Below are 20,156 nucleotides of genomic sequence, written 5' to 3' on the forward strand. Positions count from 1 at the left end.
TCATTACATTTAGGCTTGACTTGACTCTTCAATTCTTTTTCTACATCCCTTGGTTACCCTGTTACTGCATACAAGAATCGAAGTGACTACAGAACATGACAGAATTTTAGCCACGAGTCAATTAGACTATCTCCGCTAGATACAAGTCCCTCTCCCACCACCATTTGTTCAATTCATTCATAGTAGCAGAATGTCGCTCATATGTCAAAGAAAGCAAATGCCCTAAGAAGAAGAGAGAAGAGACTGTGGACACACCAAAAATAGCCAGAGAACCTCTCAGCAAGCAAGAAGACCGTCCAGATATAGGTAGGTAATACAGATGTTAAAAGGAAAAAGCGAAACGGGAAATGGGATATGTCAAGTTTTGTTCGCAAACCCTCACCGCTGAAAAGAAACAACAAACACCATGCCTTATCACCAGGAAAAGAAGCGTTTTGTTGCAAGTGAAAGGTGAAGTCAAAGAAGATGAGATACCAAACCAAAACCAGACCCTCTTCTTGCCCGAAAAATGTCCCCGACGGCGATTTGTAATGCCTGTAACAAAACACATAAAGTAGAGAGGTATACCGAGATGCGCTAAAGCAGAAAAATTCAAGAACTCATAAATCAGAACGCTGCCAACATTGAAAGAGGGTATCATAGATGATCAACATTCCGGAAACACCAGCGCTCGTGAGTATCATAAAAGCGCCAGTCATGATCATCGGTCATTCGTAAAGCAACATTCCCAGTCCCCCGACGGGAGGAAAATCGATCGACTGGGGAAGAAAGAAAGAGAAAGAATATAATGCGTTGAGGCACTGCAACGAATGAAGCCCTTTACAGCTTCCATGCCGACTCCGTAGGGCTCTCTGCATTGTCCAAGAATTCCCGCAACCAGCGGGAAGACAGCACGTCACGGATCGACCACCGCTTATCAACGTTCATGTTTAAGCAGCCCATTATCAACTCCAATGCGTCTTCTCTGTCCTGGCGAAGCTGGGGATCCGCTTCTTCACCCACCACAGCATGTTTATTCCAATTCCCACTGAGGATATTCGATTGAATCCGGGGAGCAAAAGCATCCTGGAACGGCCGTGATCCGACGACAATGGTGAACACGATGACACCAAATGCCCACATGTCCACCGAAGGATCGATAACTCCATTTGTCGAAAGAAGGAGTTCTGGGGAAGCGTACTCCAAGCTTCCCGCAACGCTGGTACTGGAACCAGCAGGGCCGATGGTCTTGGGCGGGGGACGGTCTGCCGCGTTATCGTAAGGATCAGGTGACGCATCCTCATTGTCCGAGTTCATCCACTCTGCCATTCCGAAATCGCACAGAACGAGAGTAGATGTCTTCGTCCCATCAGGAGACTCAGTAGGATCCAACAAGCAGTTCTCCAGCTTGATGTCCCTATGAACAACTCGAGCATCCTCGTGGAGGTACCTCAGGGCACACGCAAGCTGAAACGCATACTTTTTGGCTAGCGTCATCTCCAATCCGCGGCGGTTCTGCCGCACGAGATCGAAGAGCGTGCCGCCAATAGCCAGTTTTGTGAAGCAGAAAGTGGCATAATCGGTCTCGTAGACCGCGTCCAATGTCAGGACGTTCGGATGGCTTAAATATCGCCAAACTCGCACCTCGTGGTCGAACTCCGCTTGGACCTCGTCATTTTCCTTCTCGCTTCGTCCAGAAACTTGTTTTTTGACGATCTTGACGGCAAGCCGTTTTGTCTTGCCACTTTCCTCGACCTTGTAGGCCTCCTTTACTGTGCTAAAGCCACCAAATCCTATCTGCTTGCCAAGGACATACTCAGTACCGACCATTTGTCCCTCATCATCTGGCTGAGGAGCCGGCTCCTCAGCACCAGTGCTCCACATAGACAGAAACATGCTGGCCGGAGATTTGCCGCTCGAGGCAGTAGACCTGCGAGACCGCTGGCGGGTTGAGACGCGAAGGCCTCGTGCCTTACTTCCAAAGGGAGTCATGACACTACCTGACCAGGAGCTGCGGTCATCAAGTGAAGCGAACGTCTGTACGGGCGAGGCCACGCAGATGGGAGACGATAACATGCCCCGCGACCCTTCTGGAGGGGTTCGCAGCTCCTCCGTGATAGGAGACGCAGTAGATAGAGACGTGAGAGAAGTAGGATGCTCAATATCAGATGGGATAGCACCGTTTTCTTCGGGGAAGCTGTCGCGAGTGATCCCGGTAGGGATGGCTCGTCGTTCCTGCTGCCTCCTAAGGCTAGAACTGAGTCCCACCTGTCTTCCGTTGTGGTCAGCATCATCTTCCAGAGGCAAAGAATTCCTCAAGCTCGAACTCTTTGCTTGGAACCGTTGAGTGCGGTTCCTAACGTCTCCCCTCGAAGAAGGATCCTCTAGCGGTCGGCGTCGGCCAGAGTCAAGGGCGGCGTCAAAGCTGATGGAAGGGCGGCGTTCTTGAAGAAAGCTGTCGAGCGGAGATGATGCTTGTACATCCTCTGGCTTGTGAGGAAAGTGGACATCTTGCTTGGGATAATCATCATGACGGGGAACGGAGATGGGGGGTGTCGCTGAGTGCAGACCACTCAAAGCACTGTTGTCTTCATCAGTACCGCAACGGGGTGCGTGATAATCGTGAAAGATGTTTGTACGATCGCCCTCGATACCGTCTCCCTGATCCGACACTCTTCTGCCTCCATCATCACCCCGCCACCGGGGTCTCGGCGAATGCTGAAAGGCCGTCTCTAGCTTCAACCCAACCAATCCGTTGTTCCTCCCAGTCTGAGCCATGCCCTCGGAGAGAGAGCAAAGTAATATCCAAGGGCGTCAAGGATCAGACAGCCACGATCTAACTGTCGTGGAATTCGCGGATGACTCGAAGCTTGCACATGAAGAAGGAAGGAGAAAGAGGAGAGTGAATAGTAAGAGGAGTAGAAGGAGGAGTAGGAGGAGTGGGCGGGAGGAGACCGTTTGTAATCTTATCGACTCCGTGTAATACTACTACTTATCGGAGGGTCCCGATCCCACCGGAGCTAAACTCAAAAGTGCAGTGAGTCAGATGGAGAAAAGAAACTAAAATAGAACAAAGTGATATACTAGGGATGATAGGGCAGGCAGTTGATTGGAGTTAGGTAGAAGAAGGAAAACAAACGGCGTGCTTCTAGGCAGCTGTGGAGGGAAGAAAGAAGGAAAAATCGTCAGACACCAGGGACGAAAATGGTGAACGAAGGGCAATATCGGGTGATGACGGAGCTGAATTGAAGGGTTCCATTGAAGGGTCGGAGCAGCAGACGTAGGTGGGGGACAGCCTGGACCAATCAGCAATGCAGCTTAGGTGGTACACGGCGTCGTTCATGACGGAGGGATCGACCATCCACCGCCAGTCAGAGCCCGCCGTGGTTCCAGAGTCACTTAATCACCTGCCAATTCGCCCATCTCGCCCCCCCATCACCTGATATTATCGCCCTGGCCCTATGCCCTGAGCCCTATACAAAACTCATCTTACCTCAGCGACCCCATACCAGCTAACCACTTCAGGTTAGAATAACTTACCTAAGACAGCGTTGGCGCGTGGCCAGTCAGCTGCAGGGCCAGGCACGGGCCCTGAACGCCGTTCTTTGGTAAGATGTGGATAAGCGCGCGCAAGGGGCGCTTGTTTGGAGCAACCAGTTTGGAGACCTCCTTTTTTCGGGTCTGTCTCAAACAATCCAGAAAGTCCGGGGAACTCGTCCGGCCTTTGGTTTCTTGACTCGGTTCTGGGCACCAGCTTCACTTCTCCAAAACATCGGCGTTTTTGGCTATCGTTTTCTATTGCTTCGCTTTTGCTTTCGTCTTTGTGTCACTCTGGAAGTCTTTCTTTCGCCTTGTTGCCTGAACCATCGTCGCCTGGTCGGACGCCCAAGTACCCACCCCCCGCTGTTGCTGTTCCTGGCATTTCCCTCCTTCTTTCGCGTCGATACATCCATCGCAGCTAGAATTTCCAGTGGAATTCGCTCCTTTCTCGATTTTCCAATATCCCTTCACACTCCCTTACCGTTCCTACCCCGACGTCGGGCAGCGGCCAGTTGCGTTACCACGTGGTTCCAATGCCCGTGATCCCATAAGTCGTGCCTTCGTGCGGAGATTCGAAAGACGTTCCCTTCAAATCATAGTTGTGACTGCTTAGAAACGTAGCAAACATGGCGAGGCCACGGATTGTACGGGCTGGTACGTCTACTCCGAGCACATGGTCGCCGATCCGTATACCGGCTCCGCCCTTGCTGACCCAGATTATGTTATGATAGACACCCTTGACCTCCAAGACCACAACGCTCCTTCAGCTAAAGATCACACGCGGCAACCTACTCACTCATCTGGAGTCGCTCCTCACCAGGAGCAAACCCTTCGCCATGCGGACGACGTTATCAAATCCGAGATGATGCACGGCCCCGGCGTTGAAGGCGACCATCCGGAAGCTGGATACGGCGATGGGATTGATATATACGACGACGACGATGATGATATTGAGGAAGTGGACGAACTGGGACACCATCATCACAAGGGTGATTCTGGGGGTTCCGAAGAAGGCGATCTTGCGGATGGGGAAAGCGACGACATGATGGACGACGATCTCATGGACAAGATTTCAAGCTCTCCATCGATTGATGACGGTGCGTTCCGCCTCTTTTGGTTCTTTCGGGGAATACGTAGACATCCCTGTGTCACACAACCCGCCTGTATCCAAGCATCTTATTTGCCCTCAGCCGTCCAGCTCTGGACCATGGCTAACCCTGACCAGAGGACATCGATTTTGAATTTGTTTATGCCCTTCACAACTTTTTCGCAACCGTTGACGGACAAGCAAATGCGGCGAAGGGCGATACCATGGTTCTTTTAGACGATAGCAACAGCTACTGGTGGCTTGTTAGGATCGTAAAGGATGGCAGTATCGGTAGGTTACCTGAGATGTTACACGAGATGTCAGCTAATTATCCGGTAGGTTACTTGCCAGCCGAACACATTGAGACGCCCACAGAGAGGTTGGCGAGATTGAATAAACACAGAAACGTAGATGTAAGTGCTAATATTGATCCCGTGGTCTTTTCTAACGTCATCAGTTGTCCGCAACCATGCTTGGCGATAATTCGGAAAAGTCCAAGAATCCGCTGAAGAAAGCAATGCGCCGCAGAAATGCGAAGACCGTTACTTTCACAAGCCCAACATACATTGAAGCATCCGATGTAGAATACTCAACCGAAGAGGAAATGGACGACGATATCTCTTTCCAAGACGAAGATATGGCCCGGGAGGATGCGGATCACTTACAGGATGGCCAGAATGAAGACATTGTTGTCAAGCCTCTCAGACCCAAGTCGCAGAAGGACAGAGGAATCGAAGAAGACGACATCCAGGAAGTGCAAGAGCCTGACAGCGCTAGTTCCGACAAGCAGCGGTCCAGCCAGGAGATATTTGAAGCGGAAGGTGAGGACATCCCTCAGGGATAGCGAAGTGGAAGCTAACAGTCTTCAGCGGAAAATGCTGTCAGTAGGTCCAGAAATGGCACTGTGCGGAATACGGACTCCTTTTTCAAGGATGATACTGTTGAAACCAAGAAGATCTCTTTGACACCGAACCTGCTTCGGGATGAGAACTCATCGGGTGAGGCGAAAGAGGTAAGCATATATCTAGTTCACTGCCTCTGTCGTTATGAAAGCTAATCGGTCAGCAGAGCCGCGGCAGCATGGAGGCGATCGACAAGACGCTCAGCGCTATTGACAAGAACAAGGACGATAAGAAGCGTAAAGACAAAAAGCCAGGAATGCTCAGCGGCCTGTTCAAGAGGAAGGACAAGAAGACCAAGTCTAACGATGAGGACACGGATGAAGCGGAAAAGACCTCAACGGAGCTGTCTCGGACGTCCCCACAACCGAAGACATCGTCGGATTCTTTGTCTTCTCCCGAATCTGCTCGGTCGCCTAAGCCTTTGGTGGTGCAGAGACAGACCAGCAAGTTGCAGAAGCAACCTCCTTCGGCTATGTCTCCAACTAGGCAAGACATAATCCAGGAATTTGGTCTTCAGAGTCCCATCGATGGTAAAGAAGAGCCGAGGCCAATTATGAGTTCGAAGGATCAGACCATCCGACAGGTAACTTCCGAAGAGGATGATGATATCCCATCATCTCCTCCCCTTGGGCCTTTCGACGACAGCCAGGAAGCTATGTTGTCTTCTGCCCGTGTGCCAAGTCCTTCAAAGAAGCCGGCTTCAACTCCGTTCGTTAACCAAGAACACCCATCCGCTGACATCCAGAAAACCTGGGAGGAGGATATGTCTGAGAACACATATTCTCAACAACGGTCCGTGGCGTCTCCTCCACAGAAATTCACACCAAAGCAAACGTTGAACTACCAGCCACAGCGTCTAGATTCGCCTCTCAGCGGTTCTCCGCTGGAAGGGCCGGTTTCACCTCTTACACCAGGATTGGTGGCAGGCCTGCCATCCCCTGGGAGACACTCAGTCTCATCGGTGTCCCCGCCCTTATCTCCTATTGCTGGTGACAGCGATCACAGAGGCATCGACGCCGTGCCTGCGTCGTTTGAAACTGCGTCTGCTGGAACACCGACTTGGAGCGATGCTAGCTTGCGGTCATACTTGGATGACGAGAACGACATCCGCGATCTATTTATCATTGTCCACGATAACTCTAACATCCCACCCGCTGGCCCTGACCACCCGATTACTGGCTGTCTCTTCAAAGAAGAGAGCAAGAGGCTGAGGGAGATGACCAGCCAGCTGGATGCGATGCTCGCTGAGTGGGTAGGCCGGAGAACGCGGAGTGCGGCGAGCAAATAAGCAGGTCTTTTGGTCTCGGGTACTTGGTGTACACTCGACTGGTCACATCTGCAACTCCGGTTATTCGCGCAAATTCCAAGAGGACGGGTCACTCCGTTCGCCAGGGGCTAACAATGTGCTGGACGCATGAACTTGGTTGGCCCATGTTATTGTCCCTCTTTCAATCCGTCTCTCATTCGGGGACTCGATCATACCTGCGCTGTCACTTGCATAGCGCGACTCATTCATCCCGACAGGTGATGATCGGTCATATCTGGCCTTGATTTTCTCTGACTTTTTATGTTTTTGTATGCTTCAGTCTTTTAGTGTTGCGAGCTGTCTCTTTCTTTTATTGCTTGTATGTTCTCTGCATTGAAGCCCATCTTCTACAGTTGCTGGGATACCCTAAACTACACACCTCCAATACCTCGTGCACTTTTCCCCCGACTTTTCATGAAGTGATGTTAGATCTACATGTTCGCTATTCATCAATCAACTTTTGCATTCATTCAGGCACACCGCCTTGTTGGGGAACCTACGTGATAGATCATGCAATATCAAGAATATCACGAAGACAATAGCCCTGTAGGAGCGCTCCACTTCAGCCAGAACAAACAGACCTGGCCCAGCCGCGTAAAAACAGGCCACCCTGTCGCCAAGTCCGAGTCATCAGTTCGTATGTGTTCGCGAGGCTGAGTCGTGCGGAACGGTCACCTGCACCCACCCCCGTCAGCCGCCAGTCACCCACCACCCATTCCTGCAGCACGCCCCAGCTGATCATCTTCACAGGACAACCATATACTATCCGAATATAACAGCCATCTCAACTGCAACCCCATACATGCATCCATCCATACATACATACCAACCAATATCCCTCACCACACATTCATTCCCAAACCAGACCAGCGATAAACTATCCCATCCATTTAAATTACTCACTTCCAAAATATGTCCGACCCCTACCCCCAGCACCAGCAACCATCCTACCCCTCTCCCGTCCCAAATAGCGAAACTCCGTACTACTCTCCCCCGGACGGCGTCTACCAGCACGCAGGATACGACTACAAACCGCAACAGTTCTACAACCAGCATGCGCTGCCGAATCAAGACCCCGCTTATAGTTCTCAGTACGACGTGAGCCAGATCCCTCGGTCTTATCCGACACAATGGAATCCGCAGCCTGCTAGCAGCAGCAGCACCAATATCAATAATGTCAACAATGAGTCTAATCCTACATCGCATTATGATCCCGACCGTCTAGGACCGGGCTATGAACCGCCTGTTCGGAGGGGGAGTAATGCTGAGTACTAGTCTGTTTTTGTTTCCCTCAATCTCATATGTAAATATACATCATACAATTATACTTATACACAAGGGAATAAAACAGTGCCCAATCCGCCGCAGACATGCAAGCCCCTCCTCCTTCAGCCCCAGATACCGAACAGCAATCCCGCGCCTATGATAATGTCCCTACCACCAATTCTGGTGCTGCTTCCGGTGAAGAAGAAGGCGAGCGCAGTCTAGGTGGAGCTGTTCTCGGTGGCGCGACAGGGTATTATCTGGGACATAAGAAAGACCATGGACTTTTGGGGGCAGTTGGGGGTGCGATCTTGGGGAATTTTGTTAGTAATAAGATGAAGAAGGACGATAGTGATGAAGAGGTGGAGGTGGATGATGATCGCGAGACTGAGTACACTCGGTATCATAGTAGTCATTATCGACGGTCGTCGAGTCATGGACATGGACATCATCATCATCACCACCATCACCATCATCATCATGGTCATGGACATCGGAGTCGGAGTCGAAGTCGGCATGAGGAGTATGAGGAGGAGTGGTAGGGAAGTATTATGAGTTATGAGTTATGGGTTATGATTGATTGTTTCCTTGAGCTGTGAGCCATGTTGGATATGAATCATGATGTTGATACCCTCTTTGTCTCTGTCTATGATTCTACTTACTGTGAGTTACTGGCTATATAGAATGTTATCTATTCAATTGATCCACACGGTGTCTGTCCAGGATACGTACTCCTCAACATAAGCCCACCCCACCCCAAATGTTCCAGCCCACTTCACAAAGAAGAATCAATATCAGATCATCTAACCTCCATCTAAACTCCTCGTTCCCCATCTCACTTACCTCGATTCAGCTAGATCTCAGCCACCAGAAACACTCCATAACTCTTCAGCCCCCCGAGAGCCAATCATATCCTCAGAGCATTCTAGATGTCGAAAGAATCGCCAAAATCCACTTTCGGGCTACTGTCCAATGGGAGGGGCTGTTCGTGACGCGTTGTACGCGATTGAAAGTGAATGAGAGGGATGGAGGGGTCTGGACGGGTCTACTGTGAAAGGAACGGATATATACTGGTGAATGTGAAGTGATGGGGTAGTTAGTGGGGTGCTTGGATTAAGTGGCTATCTATGGCTACATGTGATGGTGTGACCTGATGGCGGGATTGTGCGATGGTTAGTATATGATGTTCTTGAGGTTGTGGTAGGTTAATTTATCTGAGGTATAAGAAGGCGTCTTATAGTTCTTGTCTTGCAGTGGTAGTTACTATAGCTGCCGCATGTAATAAAGGATGGGATGGGAGGGGATATGAAATGGAAAGGTGACTAATGAGTCTAGTACATTGAAGACTGCTAATTTGATGCTGATGGTTGATGTTGTCATCATCGCTGACAGAGGGGTTTGATGAAGATAAACATATGGCGACAGTTCAGGGTCCTATCACCAAGACGAAGGGGACCCTTGTACCTGCATGTTTTAGTGTCATCCACATCCTGGTTACGCGCCTCGATCGCGAGATCGTAAATAGGCGGTGAGACGGGGTTTTCGAGGATTGAGCAGTTGATCGCGTGCGTGCTTTCTCTCGAAATTTACAGAGAGACGGTGCGGATTCAGTGATTGTTTTCACGTTGAGTGAAGACAAAGAAAAGTCATACGATCATGAGCATGTTCATAGATAGCGTGGGCTGGGGCTATCAAGGAGATAAGCGTCTAATTAGCTGTTCGGGGAGATGCTAGCGGATCTACGAACGGATGGCCGATATGCTCCATATTCATATCTCTCACCGTTATTTTTTCTGTCTGCCTGCTTGCCGATAATGGTGAGTCCAGATAGATAAGAGTTCTCTTGCTCTCTGCTACGTTAGTGTGTCCCTTTGCGGTCCTTGCCGAAAACATCCCTGATATCTCCGAAACAAGATGCAGGCCGAGATAGGCCATCCGTCAACTCGAGCCATGTATGTCTCAAAAGAGGTGGCAGTGACGGATTGTTTTGGAAACCGAACGAGGAGTCTATCATAGTAAGAGATTAGGGTTGCAATCGATGATGCTGTCTGTGCTTTTGCCTGGATTTAACCTTCAATAAACAGTGTGGGTCGGGACTCCGGGGCAGCCGTGATCTTGACCGGGGATTGCCTTGGGCGGGTCTGGGAAGTCTCGGGCTCTGCCTTGGAAAGGCGTCTTCGCATCCATGGGATGACGGCAAAATTGTGATTCGGAGTCAAAAAAGTCTATCATGCCTCTTCCCTTCGGCAATCATCCAGTATTGTCCGTGTCACCCCACGCTCAGTCTGACTTAATCTCGGAGAGTTTGGGCGATGAATGCAGTAGGAATGTGAACAGCCGACCGAAGCGCAGGAGAAGGCAGATCAAAGGAGAATCCCGGGGTTTGAAAGGGGTAGGGTTACCGGAAAGAGGGGGGGAAGAGCGAGCTGAGAGAGAGTCATCACTCACTATCTGCAATGGTCCCAGTGCGGATGGACCAGCAGATCCGGAATGAAGATGAGGATTATTGATTGGAGTTAGTCAAGATAGTTAGTCTAATTGTTGCCGAACGGAGTCCGCTCCATTCCGAGTCCTCTTTGCCTCTGGGGGAAAGCCAATCAGCAGGCGGCGATAGGGATCATCCTCCATCCTCAGCCCCAGAATCAACTCGTGACTCGATCTCGAGGCCGCCAAGTGTGACTGACTCCCTTCCCTTGTCGCGCATGCCTTCACCTCCTTCTCCTTCCTCTCTCTTCCTCTTTCTCTCTCTCTTCTTCCTTCTTCATCTTGTCTCGTTCTCTTCCCTCGTCTTTCGTCTTTGTTTCTCGTTAGCAAGCTGCTGACGGGATTGCCTACCCTCTTTGCTTTGTTCGTCTTATCGCCCTGCCTTATCTAGCGTTCCTTCCTACCGCTACAGAGACACGTCCTATACTTCCAACACCAAAGATACTTCTACAGTCTGTCTAGGTCACACACAGATATAGACTCCTGGCACAAGAAATAGCCATGCCTCCTCCTCTCTTACAACAGATTCATGCAGTGCTCCCGCAACACTGTGAACCGACAACCCCATTCCTCGCGGCCGTGTCCTCCTACCTCCACATCTGCCTCCCCACACCGTTAGCCTTCGTCTCCTCCGTTCTCGGAACCCTCAGCATCGTGTCATGGCTCTTCGCTCAGCTCCCACAAATATACAAGAATTATCAAATCCAGTCGACGGCTGGCTTGTCACTGTTTTTCCTCGTGGAGTGGTGTCTGGGTGATACTAGTAACCTCCTGGGTGCTCTGCTCACCCGGCAGGCAGGCTGGCAGGTTATCGTGGCTGCTTACTATGTCTGCGTTGACGTGACTCTGGTCTTCCAATACTTTTGGTACACACACTATAGGGGACAGTATGATGGCTACGGTGCCCTTGCTCATTCGGAATATGATCGGCCTCCGGGTAGTGTCTTGGAAGGCGTCTCGTTCTCCGACAACAGCTCTTCCGATCACGCCCCTCGCTCTACAGAGTCCCCCTTGCCGTCAAATCCCAAAGACATGAAAGATATCAAGGAACCTGCGGTGCCGAGTTCCAACGGGCAATCTCCTTCTTACTCCAATGAGAAATTGAGCTCCTCTAAGCGCTCAATCACCCGATCCAGCAGTGGCCCCAGCCTCCCAATTGGGTCCCCACGCACTCTGCTGCTTGCATCAATGCTGTGCGCCGTCGTGGCTAATGCTGCTCCGACAGAGCAGCAAACAACATCCGAATCCTCACAGAAGACTCTCGAGATCCTCGGCCGGATCATCTCCTGGATGTCAACATTCCTCTACCTCGGCTCGCGGCCACCCCAACTATACAAGAACTACTGCCGGAAGAGCACATCAGGCCTCTCCCCATTACTATTCATGGCTGCCTTTTGCGGGAACCTCTTTTACTCCGCCTCCCTTCTTACCAATCCTAACGCCTGGTATGACTTCCCAGCCTATGGGGGTGGTGGCTGGGCCGATGCAGACGGCAACGACCGCCTTGAATGGGTTACCCGAGCTACTCCCTTCTTCCTTGGCGCCTTTGGTGTGCTAGCCTTTGACGGACTCATGGGCGTGCAGTTCCTCATGTATGGAACCCGGGATGACGAGTCTATCATGCAAGTTGAAGACCCCAAAGACGGACGTAGTCGTTGGACCCGCGTTCGGGGCTGGATGAGGGGCTGGATCCCTTCAGTGTCCCCTGCGCGACGACTTCGCTCTGGCGCCACAGTCTCTTCAGGGGAGAACCAATCTCTCCTGCAGAACGAGCGGGAGAGATACGGTACAGTTTGATTATGATCTCATTCTGTATTACTATACCCTACTTGTCGCTTTTTTTTGGTTTCTGCATACCGGTACCCGACAATACCCAGGTCAGGCACCTGCATCCAACAGGCGAACATGATTTATTTTTACGACGTTATGGCTTCCTATCCCCATATATCGGGAATAGACGTTGCTTTCCTGCTTTCTTCCATTTCGCTTTATTGGTTGCTTGTTTGGCGTTAGCGATCGCCTGCGGCGATTGCACTGGAGTTTTTTTTATTTCAGAGAGTCTTCACCAAGACGAAGACTCGATTTTCAGCCAAGCATGCATAGCATTTGCTTACAGGATGGTCTCTTTGGGCGGCGCTTTTGGTTATTCTTATTTCGGGGACGGGTTTTGGATCGGCTTGGACCTTACATGGCATTCTCTTTTGTCCACCAATACATACTAGATGCATACATACAGCAACGGCATATACGGACTTTGCTTTGCTTTATTTTGCTCTGGGATGAAGATGTAGTAGAGCATGCTTGGCATATACATACTGCTACTGTCATTAGATTCCAGCACCGATAGATAGACCAATTGTCTTTGTTCACTGGCAGCATAGACCATATTCGAGCAGTTAATAACAAGTACACTCGCGTCATCACATCTACCTTACTACTAATTAGTAATACCATAACAGGCGATAAGAGTAAATACTTCATAAGGATCAAGCGTAAATATCAAAAATTTTCATGAAAAGAATATTAACAGTCATCTAATTATAATCGCTAATGTGGGTGCCCCAACCGCGAATCGCCGGGCCCAGTGTGTGTGTGTTCAGTCCATTTCATTACCACCCCCTTTTCTTTCTCTTCTCTTCGGCTTCTCTCTCATCAATCTCATTATGTAGGTACAGTTTGCATTGCCCCATGTTATTTGAACAATAAGTCGCAAGTGGCTCACTCTGGTCCCAGCCCTCCAGCACTTGGTGAGGGGGACCGAATCAGCAGTAATATCTATAGGTTAATAATGAAAGAAAGGACAAAGGGGGGAAGAACAGAATGGGGGGTGTGGGGATAGGGAGGAAGTGAAGTAAAGAAGGAAAAAGAGAAGAAAAGAAAAGAAACAGTGGCACGCGAGTCATAGTCGTTTGTTCAATTGAAACAGCTGGATGACATGACTCGTGGGCTTGAGAGAAGTGATAAACAATGTGCAATCAAGTAAGGGGTGCTACGGCGCATTGCCGTGCTTTAGGGGACCATGGTCGTCTTTGAGTTTCAATTCTGTAGTGCGTGTAGGTGCCAAAGTCAAACATAAGCATGACAACCGCATGGTTGTCAAATGATACACGGGAAGTGATGGAATAGCCTCGGATCGACCAGCGACGCGGCGTGACCAGTATCGGATCGATCTGGTTCATGTGATGGACACCTTCCGAACGTGTGTGCAACATCTTCAATCATCGACATGGTTCGATGGTGCAGAAGGCAGGTTGATCAGAGTCCAGTAAACGGCCAACTAATAAAGTGGCGACTTGACATCCTGAACGCCTCGTCTGATCACATCCTCAATCTGCCATCTAGGAGGAATGATCTTGGAGTTGCGCTTGCGACGCAACTCTTTCTCCTTCTCCGGAGGGGGCATCGCATCCTCCGGCAGGGCACCACCCGCGATGCCTGTCGAGAATTTGAGCTGCAGGACATTGCCGATTTCGTCGCAAGCCGTCAAGATGCGGTCAAGATCTTCCTTGGTGTGTGCAGCAGAGACGCAAAAGCGGGCCCGAGAAGATACCAGCGGCGTAGCAGGATAACCCACGACAACGACCGAGATTTTCCGCTTCAGCATTTCGTGGGAAAAGGCTGGCATCTTAGCAGGGTTGAAAAGCAGAACAGGTATGATCGGCGAATCATCGTGGCCGTACACTATAAAGCCAAGACGCTTCAAGCCCAGGCGGAGATACCGCGAGTTGAAGGCCAAACGCTGCAGTCGCTCTTCACCCTGACCGGGGATGAGTTCGCCGTTGATGATCCGCAACGCCGACATGATTTGGGCCAAAACTGCCGGAGCAGGAGCCTCGCCATAGAAGACACCGGAGTTGGTCGCTCTAAGCACATCAATCATCGCCTTATCCGCAGCGATGTATCCACCGTTGGCACCAAAAGACTTTGTGAGAGTTCCCATGAGAATGTCAACTTCGCTGGTGTCGATTCCGAAATAGTCACAGACACCACGACCCTTAGGACCAATGGCACCAATGGAATGGGCCTCATCAACGAACAGGTGAAACTTGTAACGCCTCTTCAGCATGACCAGTCCAGGGAGGTTGCACATAGAACCTTCCATGGAATAGAGCCCTTCAACGACAACCAAGATCTTCTTCCACGGCCGATGCGTACGGGGTTGACCCTGGCTGATAGCTTCGCGCAATTTTGATTCTAGATCCCGCATGTCATTGTGCTTGAACATAGCAATGGAAGCACCCGAAAGACGTGCACCAAACCGAATCGAGGCATGGTTTAGCTCGTCGGAAATGATAAGGCAGCCCTTGTTGACTAAAGCAGGGAAGATGTTCGCGTTGGTGCCAAATCCCATGGAGAAGACCATAGAAGCCTCTTTGCCAACAAACTTGGCGACCAAGTCCTCTACTTCCACATGGAGATCCTGCGATCCCACCTCAGCGCGAGTACTGGGGGAAACGATACCATACTTTCTGATCGAATCCTCAGCAATGTCCGCACAGGGGCCTTCAGATTGAGCAAAACCTAGGTAGTTGTATGAGCTCAGGTTCAAGGTGTCAGTGGTCGTTCCGGTGAAGTAGAAGTGCTTGTTGTGGTCATCCGTGGCCCGATCGATCAGCGTGATATAGCGACCAGGAACTCCAGTAACAGGACGTTCAAAGCAATCGTTAATCCGCAATTTGAGGCGACGCACGTAGAAGTTGTCGAAGTCACTGTTCAGGGCGCCGTATCCATTCTGGGGCTTTAGATGCCGATAGTTCTCTTCGCGGAAGCGCTTTCCAAAGAAGTCTCGCACGTGACCGAAAGCGATTAGGATAAGATAACTGATATAAGTGGTGAGGAGGTAATAATACGGGGGTTCGTCCATCACAGGCTCCGGGAATGTACCACCGGGGTGCTGGCTGGTGTACCTGTGGCTATGGTGGCCGATGGGTCCGAATTGAGCATGTTGCTTAGCCAGGCGACGGGCCTCTTCGGGCGAAGGCGGCTGAAAGAGTGTGGTCGGTGGTTCGTCCATGTTCGGGTTATCTGCAGTGGCAGTGGAGAGAGAAATTGTAGGCAGCGACAAAGAGGCCGAACTGATGGGTGGAGTGGCAGTACTAGAGTTCAGGATTCCACTGGCCGATTGGACAGCGGCCTGCGCAGTCTGAGATTCGGCCTTGGGCTTAGGAGAGGTCGAAAATAGCTGGCTTAGGCGATTAGGTTTAACGGCGGACGCCTTGATGGCGATACCACCCTTTGCGGAGGCAGGAGATGAAGAGGGAGCGTTGGAGGGGTTGTTGACGGAAGAACTAGCAGCGCGACGAGGCATCGCAAGGAAACAGCTAGACAGGAACGAGCAGGGTTGTGCAGCACCGAGGGATGAAGGAACTTCTGCCGCGGCTCTTCAGCAAGAAGTACGGCAAGAACTACCTAATAGGCAACCAGCGAACTTTTGCTTCTAGGCAGCGTGTTCCTTTGATCTGGCCTCCTTTACTCCAGCGCAAGAGGCAATGACAATGATTCGGTGTCACCTACACACGGCGGAGTGAAGTGTCAGTCACCATTTCACCAGGCGAGGAGAGCGATAACAAAATGGCTAAGCGACCGAGGGATTGTAGTCGCAAGCAGAGACAGGGACTCAGATGACAAGAAGCGAAGAGGAGAGGGGTCTAAGGGGGGTGAAAAAAAAAGGAAGAGTCTTGTCGAGAGACTCCGGAGACTCCGGGGCTGATCGGTCACGTACCTTCGCACGTGGAGGAACAGTAGCTGAGGGCACGGAACCCTTCGACGACGGGATCTGTCGGGACCCCTAAGCCAAAGGGAATCAATCGACCAGATTAACCGTTAGAGAGGCAGGACCTTTCGTAGGATTGAAAGTTGGCGAGGGAAGAAAAGGGTCGGTGCTGGAAAAGAGATCGGAAAGGGAAGACGAAGAGCCCCGAAGGTCGAATAACGGGAAGAAGACAGATTGGAGTGAGATGAATAATGGAATTTTGTGACGCGAATAAGAGAAAAAAACAGCCTCAAAGGGAATAGTAATGAATAATGCCACCAAACAAGGTACGAGGCTAAGAATCGAAGCGGAGCCCAGGCTTGCGTACTGTAAAGTGAAAGCAATACTGTGTAGGGTTTGGTTGGGGTGAAAAAGCGCAATTTTCGCTGGTGAGATTTTGCAAATGACGATGGAGTTACGGGTGGGAAGTGGAGCCAGCCCCCCCGACCCATCGAAGTCGGTCACAGGGCGGTATTGTTTGCTGGTTATACACCATCCGTGCTCTTTCCGAGTACCTGAGCCATCGGTATTCTGACGGTAAACATACCCGCCGCCCCTGGACCCTTCTGCAAGTTCCACGCTTTGTTTCCATTCGTTGCACGCATGGATTCTATCGAGTATTTTGACTTTCGCTCATCCCAGAAAGGGGCAACGCAAGGTGATGGTCACCAGAGGCACCTTGAAACTGCCATTCATGTCGGTAGTCTGACAGCCTGGATTTCACCGCTAGTTACTCCCAGGGACTTTAGTATTCTCTTGCATCAATCGCTTTGCATTCACATACTGCAGGTTGCAGCGTACATATTCCTGCCTCAGGCGAGACCCTGGTTACGGCTCAGGTTTCCGAGCAAAAGACGAGACACAGAACGGGGCTGCTGTTGATTGATATAGTCTAACTTACAATTTCTGAATGTTTATCAGTAAATAGGATATACAAATATGTTGAATGATGCCCAGGACATTTATTTCTATACTTAGTTGTATCTTCACTGCGTCCCCACCTGATTCCAGGCGTTTGTCTGCCTACCGCGGAAATCCCCTTGCAGATTCCGTCCCCGGCTTCCTTGATTCCGCTCCGGGGTAGATAGATCGGGACACCCACCCTAGCACAACAGCGTAAAAAGGATGTCCTCGTTGCAGTTCGATCCTTTTCCCCATTCACATTTGGAAAGTATCTGCAATTGAACAAGAGCCGTGTGATTAAACCAGGTCTCAAACACTGACGAACCACGAGCCACAAAGGCTTGAACTCTATCAGGACGGAAGGACCTCGGCTCACTTTGACTGCAACTTTCTTGCTCTCCATACCACCGTCTACTGAGTGCACCTATAGTTCGATCAACAAATCTCCAGTCGTCATTGATTGGTGCGAATAAATCACGATCCTTTACGATGACTAGGTCCACCGACGATACAGGTTCCAAGGAACTATGGCGACACTCGAGCCCTTGCAGTACCCAGATCTACGACTTCATACAATCCGCCAATGCCAAGCATAGCCTGTCCATGTCCACTTACAACGATCTCTGGCAGTGGAGTGTATCTGAGCCCGCCAAGTTCTGGGAAGATGTCTGGAAATATACATCTATCCAATCTCATAAGTCATATGACCGTGTAAGTGGACTGCTGCCCTTTTCAAAGCTCAACACAAAGGCTTCTACTGGTGCTCGTCTCCTTTGATACCGTGATGGCTAATTCTCATTCCAGGTCCTGAGTTCGGACAAACAGCTTTTCCCTCGTCCCAACTTCTTTGAGGGAACTCGGCTGAATTTCGCTGAGAACCTCTTGTATCCGTCTACGTCTCCTGATGAGAACGCGGTTGCCGTAATCGCTGCCACGGAAGCGGATCGGGAATTTGTGACATGGAAGGAACTGCGTGACCGGGTACGCAGATGTGCGAACTCGCTGAAAGACTCGGGTCTGCAAGAAGGAGACCGGGTAGCAGGCTTTCTTGGTAATCATACCAACACCGTTGTGGCGATGCTGGCAACGGCATCAATTGGCGCACTCTGGACTGGCGTCTCGCCTGACACTGGCGTACATGCAGTGCTAGAACGTCTGAAGCAAATAGAGCCGAAGATCTTGTTCGCTGACAATGCATCTCTATATAACGGGAAGGTGCACGGAACTGATGCTAAATTGCGTGATATCGTGCCGGGGCTGCCGAACCTGGAGCTTCTCGTCATATTCGAGACAATCCAGTCCTACAAACTGGACCCTCAATTTTTGATCCCACTACGTGGAAAGGTTCTCACCTACACATCATTTCTTTCTACAGCTAGCAACCCTTCCGCCCCTCTGGGATTTGCAAGTCTAGGACCCGAACACCCTGTCTACATATTGTATTCCTCGGGTACTACGGGGGCACCGAAGCCGATTGTCCATGGTGCGCTGGGAACGCTGCTGCAACATAAAAAGGAACATGTGCTTCACTGTGATGTTCGTCCCGGAGACCGCCTGTTCTACTTCACGACGACTACTTGGATGATGTGGCATTGGCTTGTTTCCGGTCTTGCCAGTGGCGCTACCATTGTGCTCTATGACGGTTCCCCTTTTCGGCCATTCGACCCGGAAGGTGGGAAGGGTGAAATGGCAATGCCACGCCTGATTGATGAACTGCAAATAACGCACTTTGGAACTTCTGCCAAATACCTATCCATGTTAGAGCAGGCTTCCCTACATCCAACAAGTCACCCTCACCGTCCAGTAAGCTTGAAAACACTGAAAGCAATTTTCAGTACTGGTTCTCCTCTGGCGCCGTCTACATTCGAGTACGTTTACTCGTCTATCAAGGCTGACCTCATGTTGGGTTCTATCACCGGCGGGACCGATATCTTGTCGCTATTCTGCGGCAGTTGTCCCATCCTACCAGTCTACAAGGGAGAGATTCAATGCCGTTGCTTGGGAATGGCCGTTTCTGTCTACGATTACGCTGGAAATGACGTCTCTACTTCCGGTGAGGCCGGCGATCTGGTGTGTACGAAGCCGTTTCCTGCGCAGCCCGTTATGTTCTGGCCTCCCGGTCCGACTGGGGCGGAGAAATACCGCAAAAGTTACTTCGACGTCTTCGGGCCGACGATCTGGCACCACGGTGATTTCGTGCGTCTGGAACCCCACACTGGGGGTGTAGTGATGCTAGGACGCAGTGACGGAGTTCTGAAGCCAGCCGGCGTTCGGTTCGGTAGCGCAGAGATATACAATGTTCTTCTGAAACATTTTGCAGATGAAGTTGAAGATTCTCTGTGTATCGGACGTCGGCGGGATGGAATTGACACGGATGAAACAGTCGTCCTTTTTGTGAAGCTGACATCGCAAGGTGACGCTCCAACGACCATGCCGCCCGACCTCGCAACTCGCATTCAAGCGACCATTCGCAAAGAGCTCAGCCCTCGCCATGTCCCTGGGATTGTGGACGTCTGTCCCGAGATACCGGTGACATCCAACGGCAAGAAAGTTGAAAGCGCCGTGAAGCAGATCCTGTGCGGTCTCAACATCAAGATTGGTGCCAGTGTGGCCAATGCCTCGTGCCTTGACTGGTACCGCGCTTGGGCTGCGGCGCACTCATAGTCTCGTAGTATGGTGTTCATTAATAGAAGGCCCGGGAAAAGCCTAGAGTGAACCAGTATGCGATATAATAATCGTTTGTTTTACGGCCTGTTGGACTAGATAATGAACTGTTTCGTTTTCCAGTGGCGAGGTCAACGTGTTTCTGCTTTGTCCGCATTACTCAATTGACGATTCTAGATCTCCCATTACTAACCAGGTCCTAGTAAAAAATCATGGTTTTACATATGACTCAGGGTCTGTAAGAGCCTAATAACAACAAAAACAATTGGGAGGGTA

At 50.6% G+C, this 20,156-nt stretch overlaps 7 protein-coding genes across 7 annotated transcripts; 5 read left to right on the forward strand and 2 right to left on the reverse strand.

The window, feature by feature from the left end:
• Window positions 1–109: 109 nt before the first annotated feature.
• Window positions 110–3,137, reverse strand: BDQ94DRAFT_134547 (serine/threonine-protein kinase). Its single transcript, XM_026764493.1, has one exon. The coding sequence runs from the start codon at window positions 2,755–2,757 to the stop codon at window positions 820–822; it is 1,938 nt and encodes a 645-aa protein (XP_026631779.1). The 5' UTR covers window positions 2,758–3,137; the 3' UTR covers window positions 110–819.
• Window positions 3,138–4,192: 1,055 nt separating this feature from the next.
• BDQ94DRAFT_156559 (SH3 domain-containing protein) lies at window positions 4,193–6,796 on the forward strand (the record flags this gene model as incomplete). The annotated part of the gene is made up of 6 exons (XM_026768635.1): window positions 4,193–4,616; window positions 4,745–4,897; window positions 4,946–5,019; window positions 5,064–5,427; window positions 5,476–5,618; window positions 5,675–6,796. The coding sequence occupies 6 exons, from the start codon at window positions 4,193–4,195 to the stop codon at window positions 6,794–6,796; spliced, it is 2,280 nt and encodes a 759-aa protein (XP_026631780.1).
• Window positions 6,797–7,563: 767 nt separating this feature from the next.
• Window positions 7,564–8,786, forward strand: BDQ94DRAFT_134567 (uncharacterized protein). The gene is made up of 2 exons (XM_026764494.1): window positions 7,564–8,088; window positions 8,166–8,786. Exons 1-2 carry the CDS (start codon window positions 7,727–7,729, stop codon window positions 8,617–8,619), a joined length of 816 nt encoding a protein of 271 aa, XP_026631781.1. The 5' UTR covers window positions 7,564–7,726; the 3' UTR covers window positions 8,620–8,786.
• A 40-nt stretch (window positions 8,787–8,826) lies between these two features.
• On the forward strand, window positions 8,827–9,725 carry BDQ94DRAFT_134569 (uncharacterized protein). The gene has a single exon (XM_026764495.1). The coding sequence runs from the start codon at window positions 8,838–8,840 to the stop codon at window positions 9,129–9,131; it is 294 nt and encodes a 97-aa protein (XP_026631782.1). The 5' UTR covers window positions 8,827–8,837; the 3' UTR covers window positions 9,132–9,725.
• A 1,117-nt stretch (window positions 9,726–10,842) lies between these two features.
• Window positions 10,843–12,977, forward strand: BDQ94DRAFT_134571 (PQ-loop repeat-containing protein). The gene has a single exon (XM_026764496.1). It carries the CDS (start codon window positions 11,063–11,065, stop codon window positions 12,356–12,358), a length of 1,296 nt encoding a protein of 431 aa, XP_026631783.1. The 5' UTR covers window positions 10,843–11,062; the 3' UTR covers window positions 12,359–12,977.
• A 463-nt stretch (window positions 12,978–13,440) lies between these two features.
• On the reverse strand, window positions 13,441–16,025 carry lcb2 (putative serine palmitoyltransferase 2). Its single transcript, XM_026775865.1, has one exon. It carries the CDS (start codon window positions 15,867–15,869, stop codon window positions 13,839–13,841), a length of 2,031 nt encoding a protein of 676 aa, XP_026631784.1. The 5' UTR covers window positions 15,870–16,025; the 3' UTR covers window positions 13,441–13,838.
• Window positions 16,026–17,621: 1,596 nt separating this feature from the next.
• Window positions 17,622–20,003, forward strand: BDQ94DRAFT_47660 (acetoacetate--CoA ligase family protein). Its single transcript, XM_026775866.1, has 2 exons — window positions 17,622–17,927; window positions 18,021–20,003. The coding sequence occupies exons 1-2, from the start codon at window positions 17,706–17,708 to the stop codon at window positions 19,878–19,880; spliced, it is 2,082 nt and encodes a 693-aa protein (XP_026631785.1). The 5' UTR covers window positions 17,622–17,705; the 3' UTR covers window positions 19,881–20,003.
• The last annotated feature ends 153 nt before the right edge of the window (window positions 20,004–20,156 follow it).

Source organism: Aspergillus welwitschiae, assembly GCF_003344945.1.
Source record: "Aspergillus welwitschiae strain CBS 139.54b unplaced genomic scaffold BDQ94scaffold_2, whole genome shotgun sequence".
NCBI classification, from domain to species: domain Eukaryota; kingdom Fungi; phylum Ascomycota; class Eurotiomycetes; order Eurotiales; family Aspergillaceae; genus Aspergillus; species Aspergillus welwitschiae.

Bases quoted from the DNA above. Each gene is read 5' to 3' on its own strand.
- BDQ94DRAFT_134547 (XM_026764493.1), bottom strand. From the start codon at position 2,757: ATGGCTCAGACTGGGAGGAACAACGGATTGGTTGGGTTGAAGCTAGAG.
- BDQ94DRAFT_134567 (XM_026764494.1), top strand. From the start codon at position 7,727: ATGTCCGACCCCTACCCCCAGCACCAGCAACCATCCTACCCCTCTCCC. The intron at 8,089-8,165 runs GTCTGTTTTTGT...GGAATAAAACAG, and splicing joins GGGAGTAATGCTGAGTACTA to TGCCCAATCCGCCGCAGACA.
- BDQ94DRAFT_134569 (XM_026764495.1), top strand. From the start codon at position 8,838: ATGTTCCAGCCCACTTCACAAAGAAGAATCAATATCAGATCATCTAAC.
- BDQ94DRAFT_134571 (XM_026764496.1), top strand. From the start codon at position 11,063: ATGCCTCCTCCTCTCTTACAACAGATTCATGCAGTGCTCCCGCAACAC.
- lcb2 (XM_026775865.1), bottom strand. From the start codon at position 15,869: ATGCCTCGTCGCGCTGCTAGTTCTTCCGTCAACAACCCCTCCAACGCT.
- BDQ94DRAFT_47660 (XM_026775866.1), top strand. From the start codon at position 17,706: ATGACTAGGTCCACCGACGATACAGGTTCCAAGGAACTATGGCGACAC. The intron at 17,928-18,020 runs GTAAGTGGACTG...TTCTCATTCCAG, and splicing joins CTCATAAGTCATATGACCGT to GTCCTGAGTTCGGACAAACA.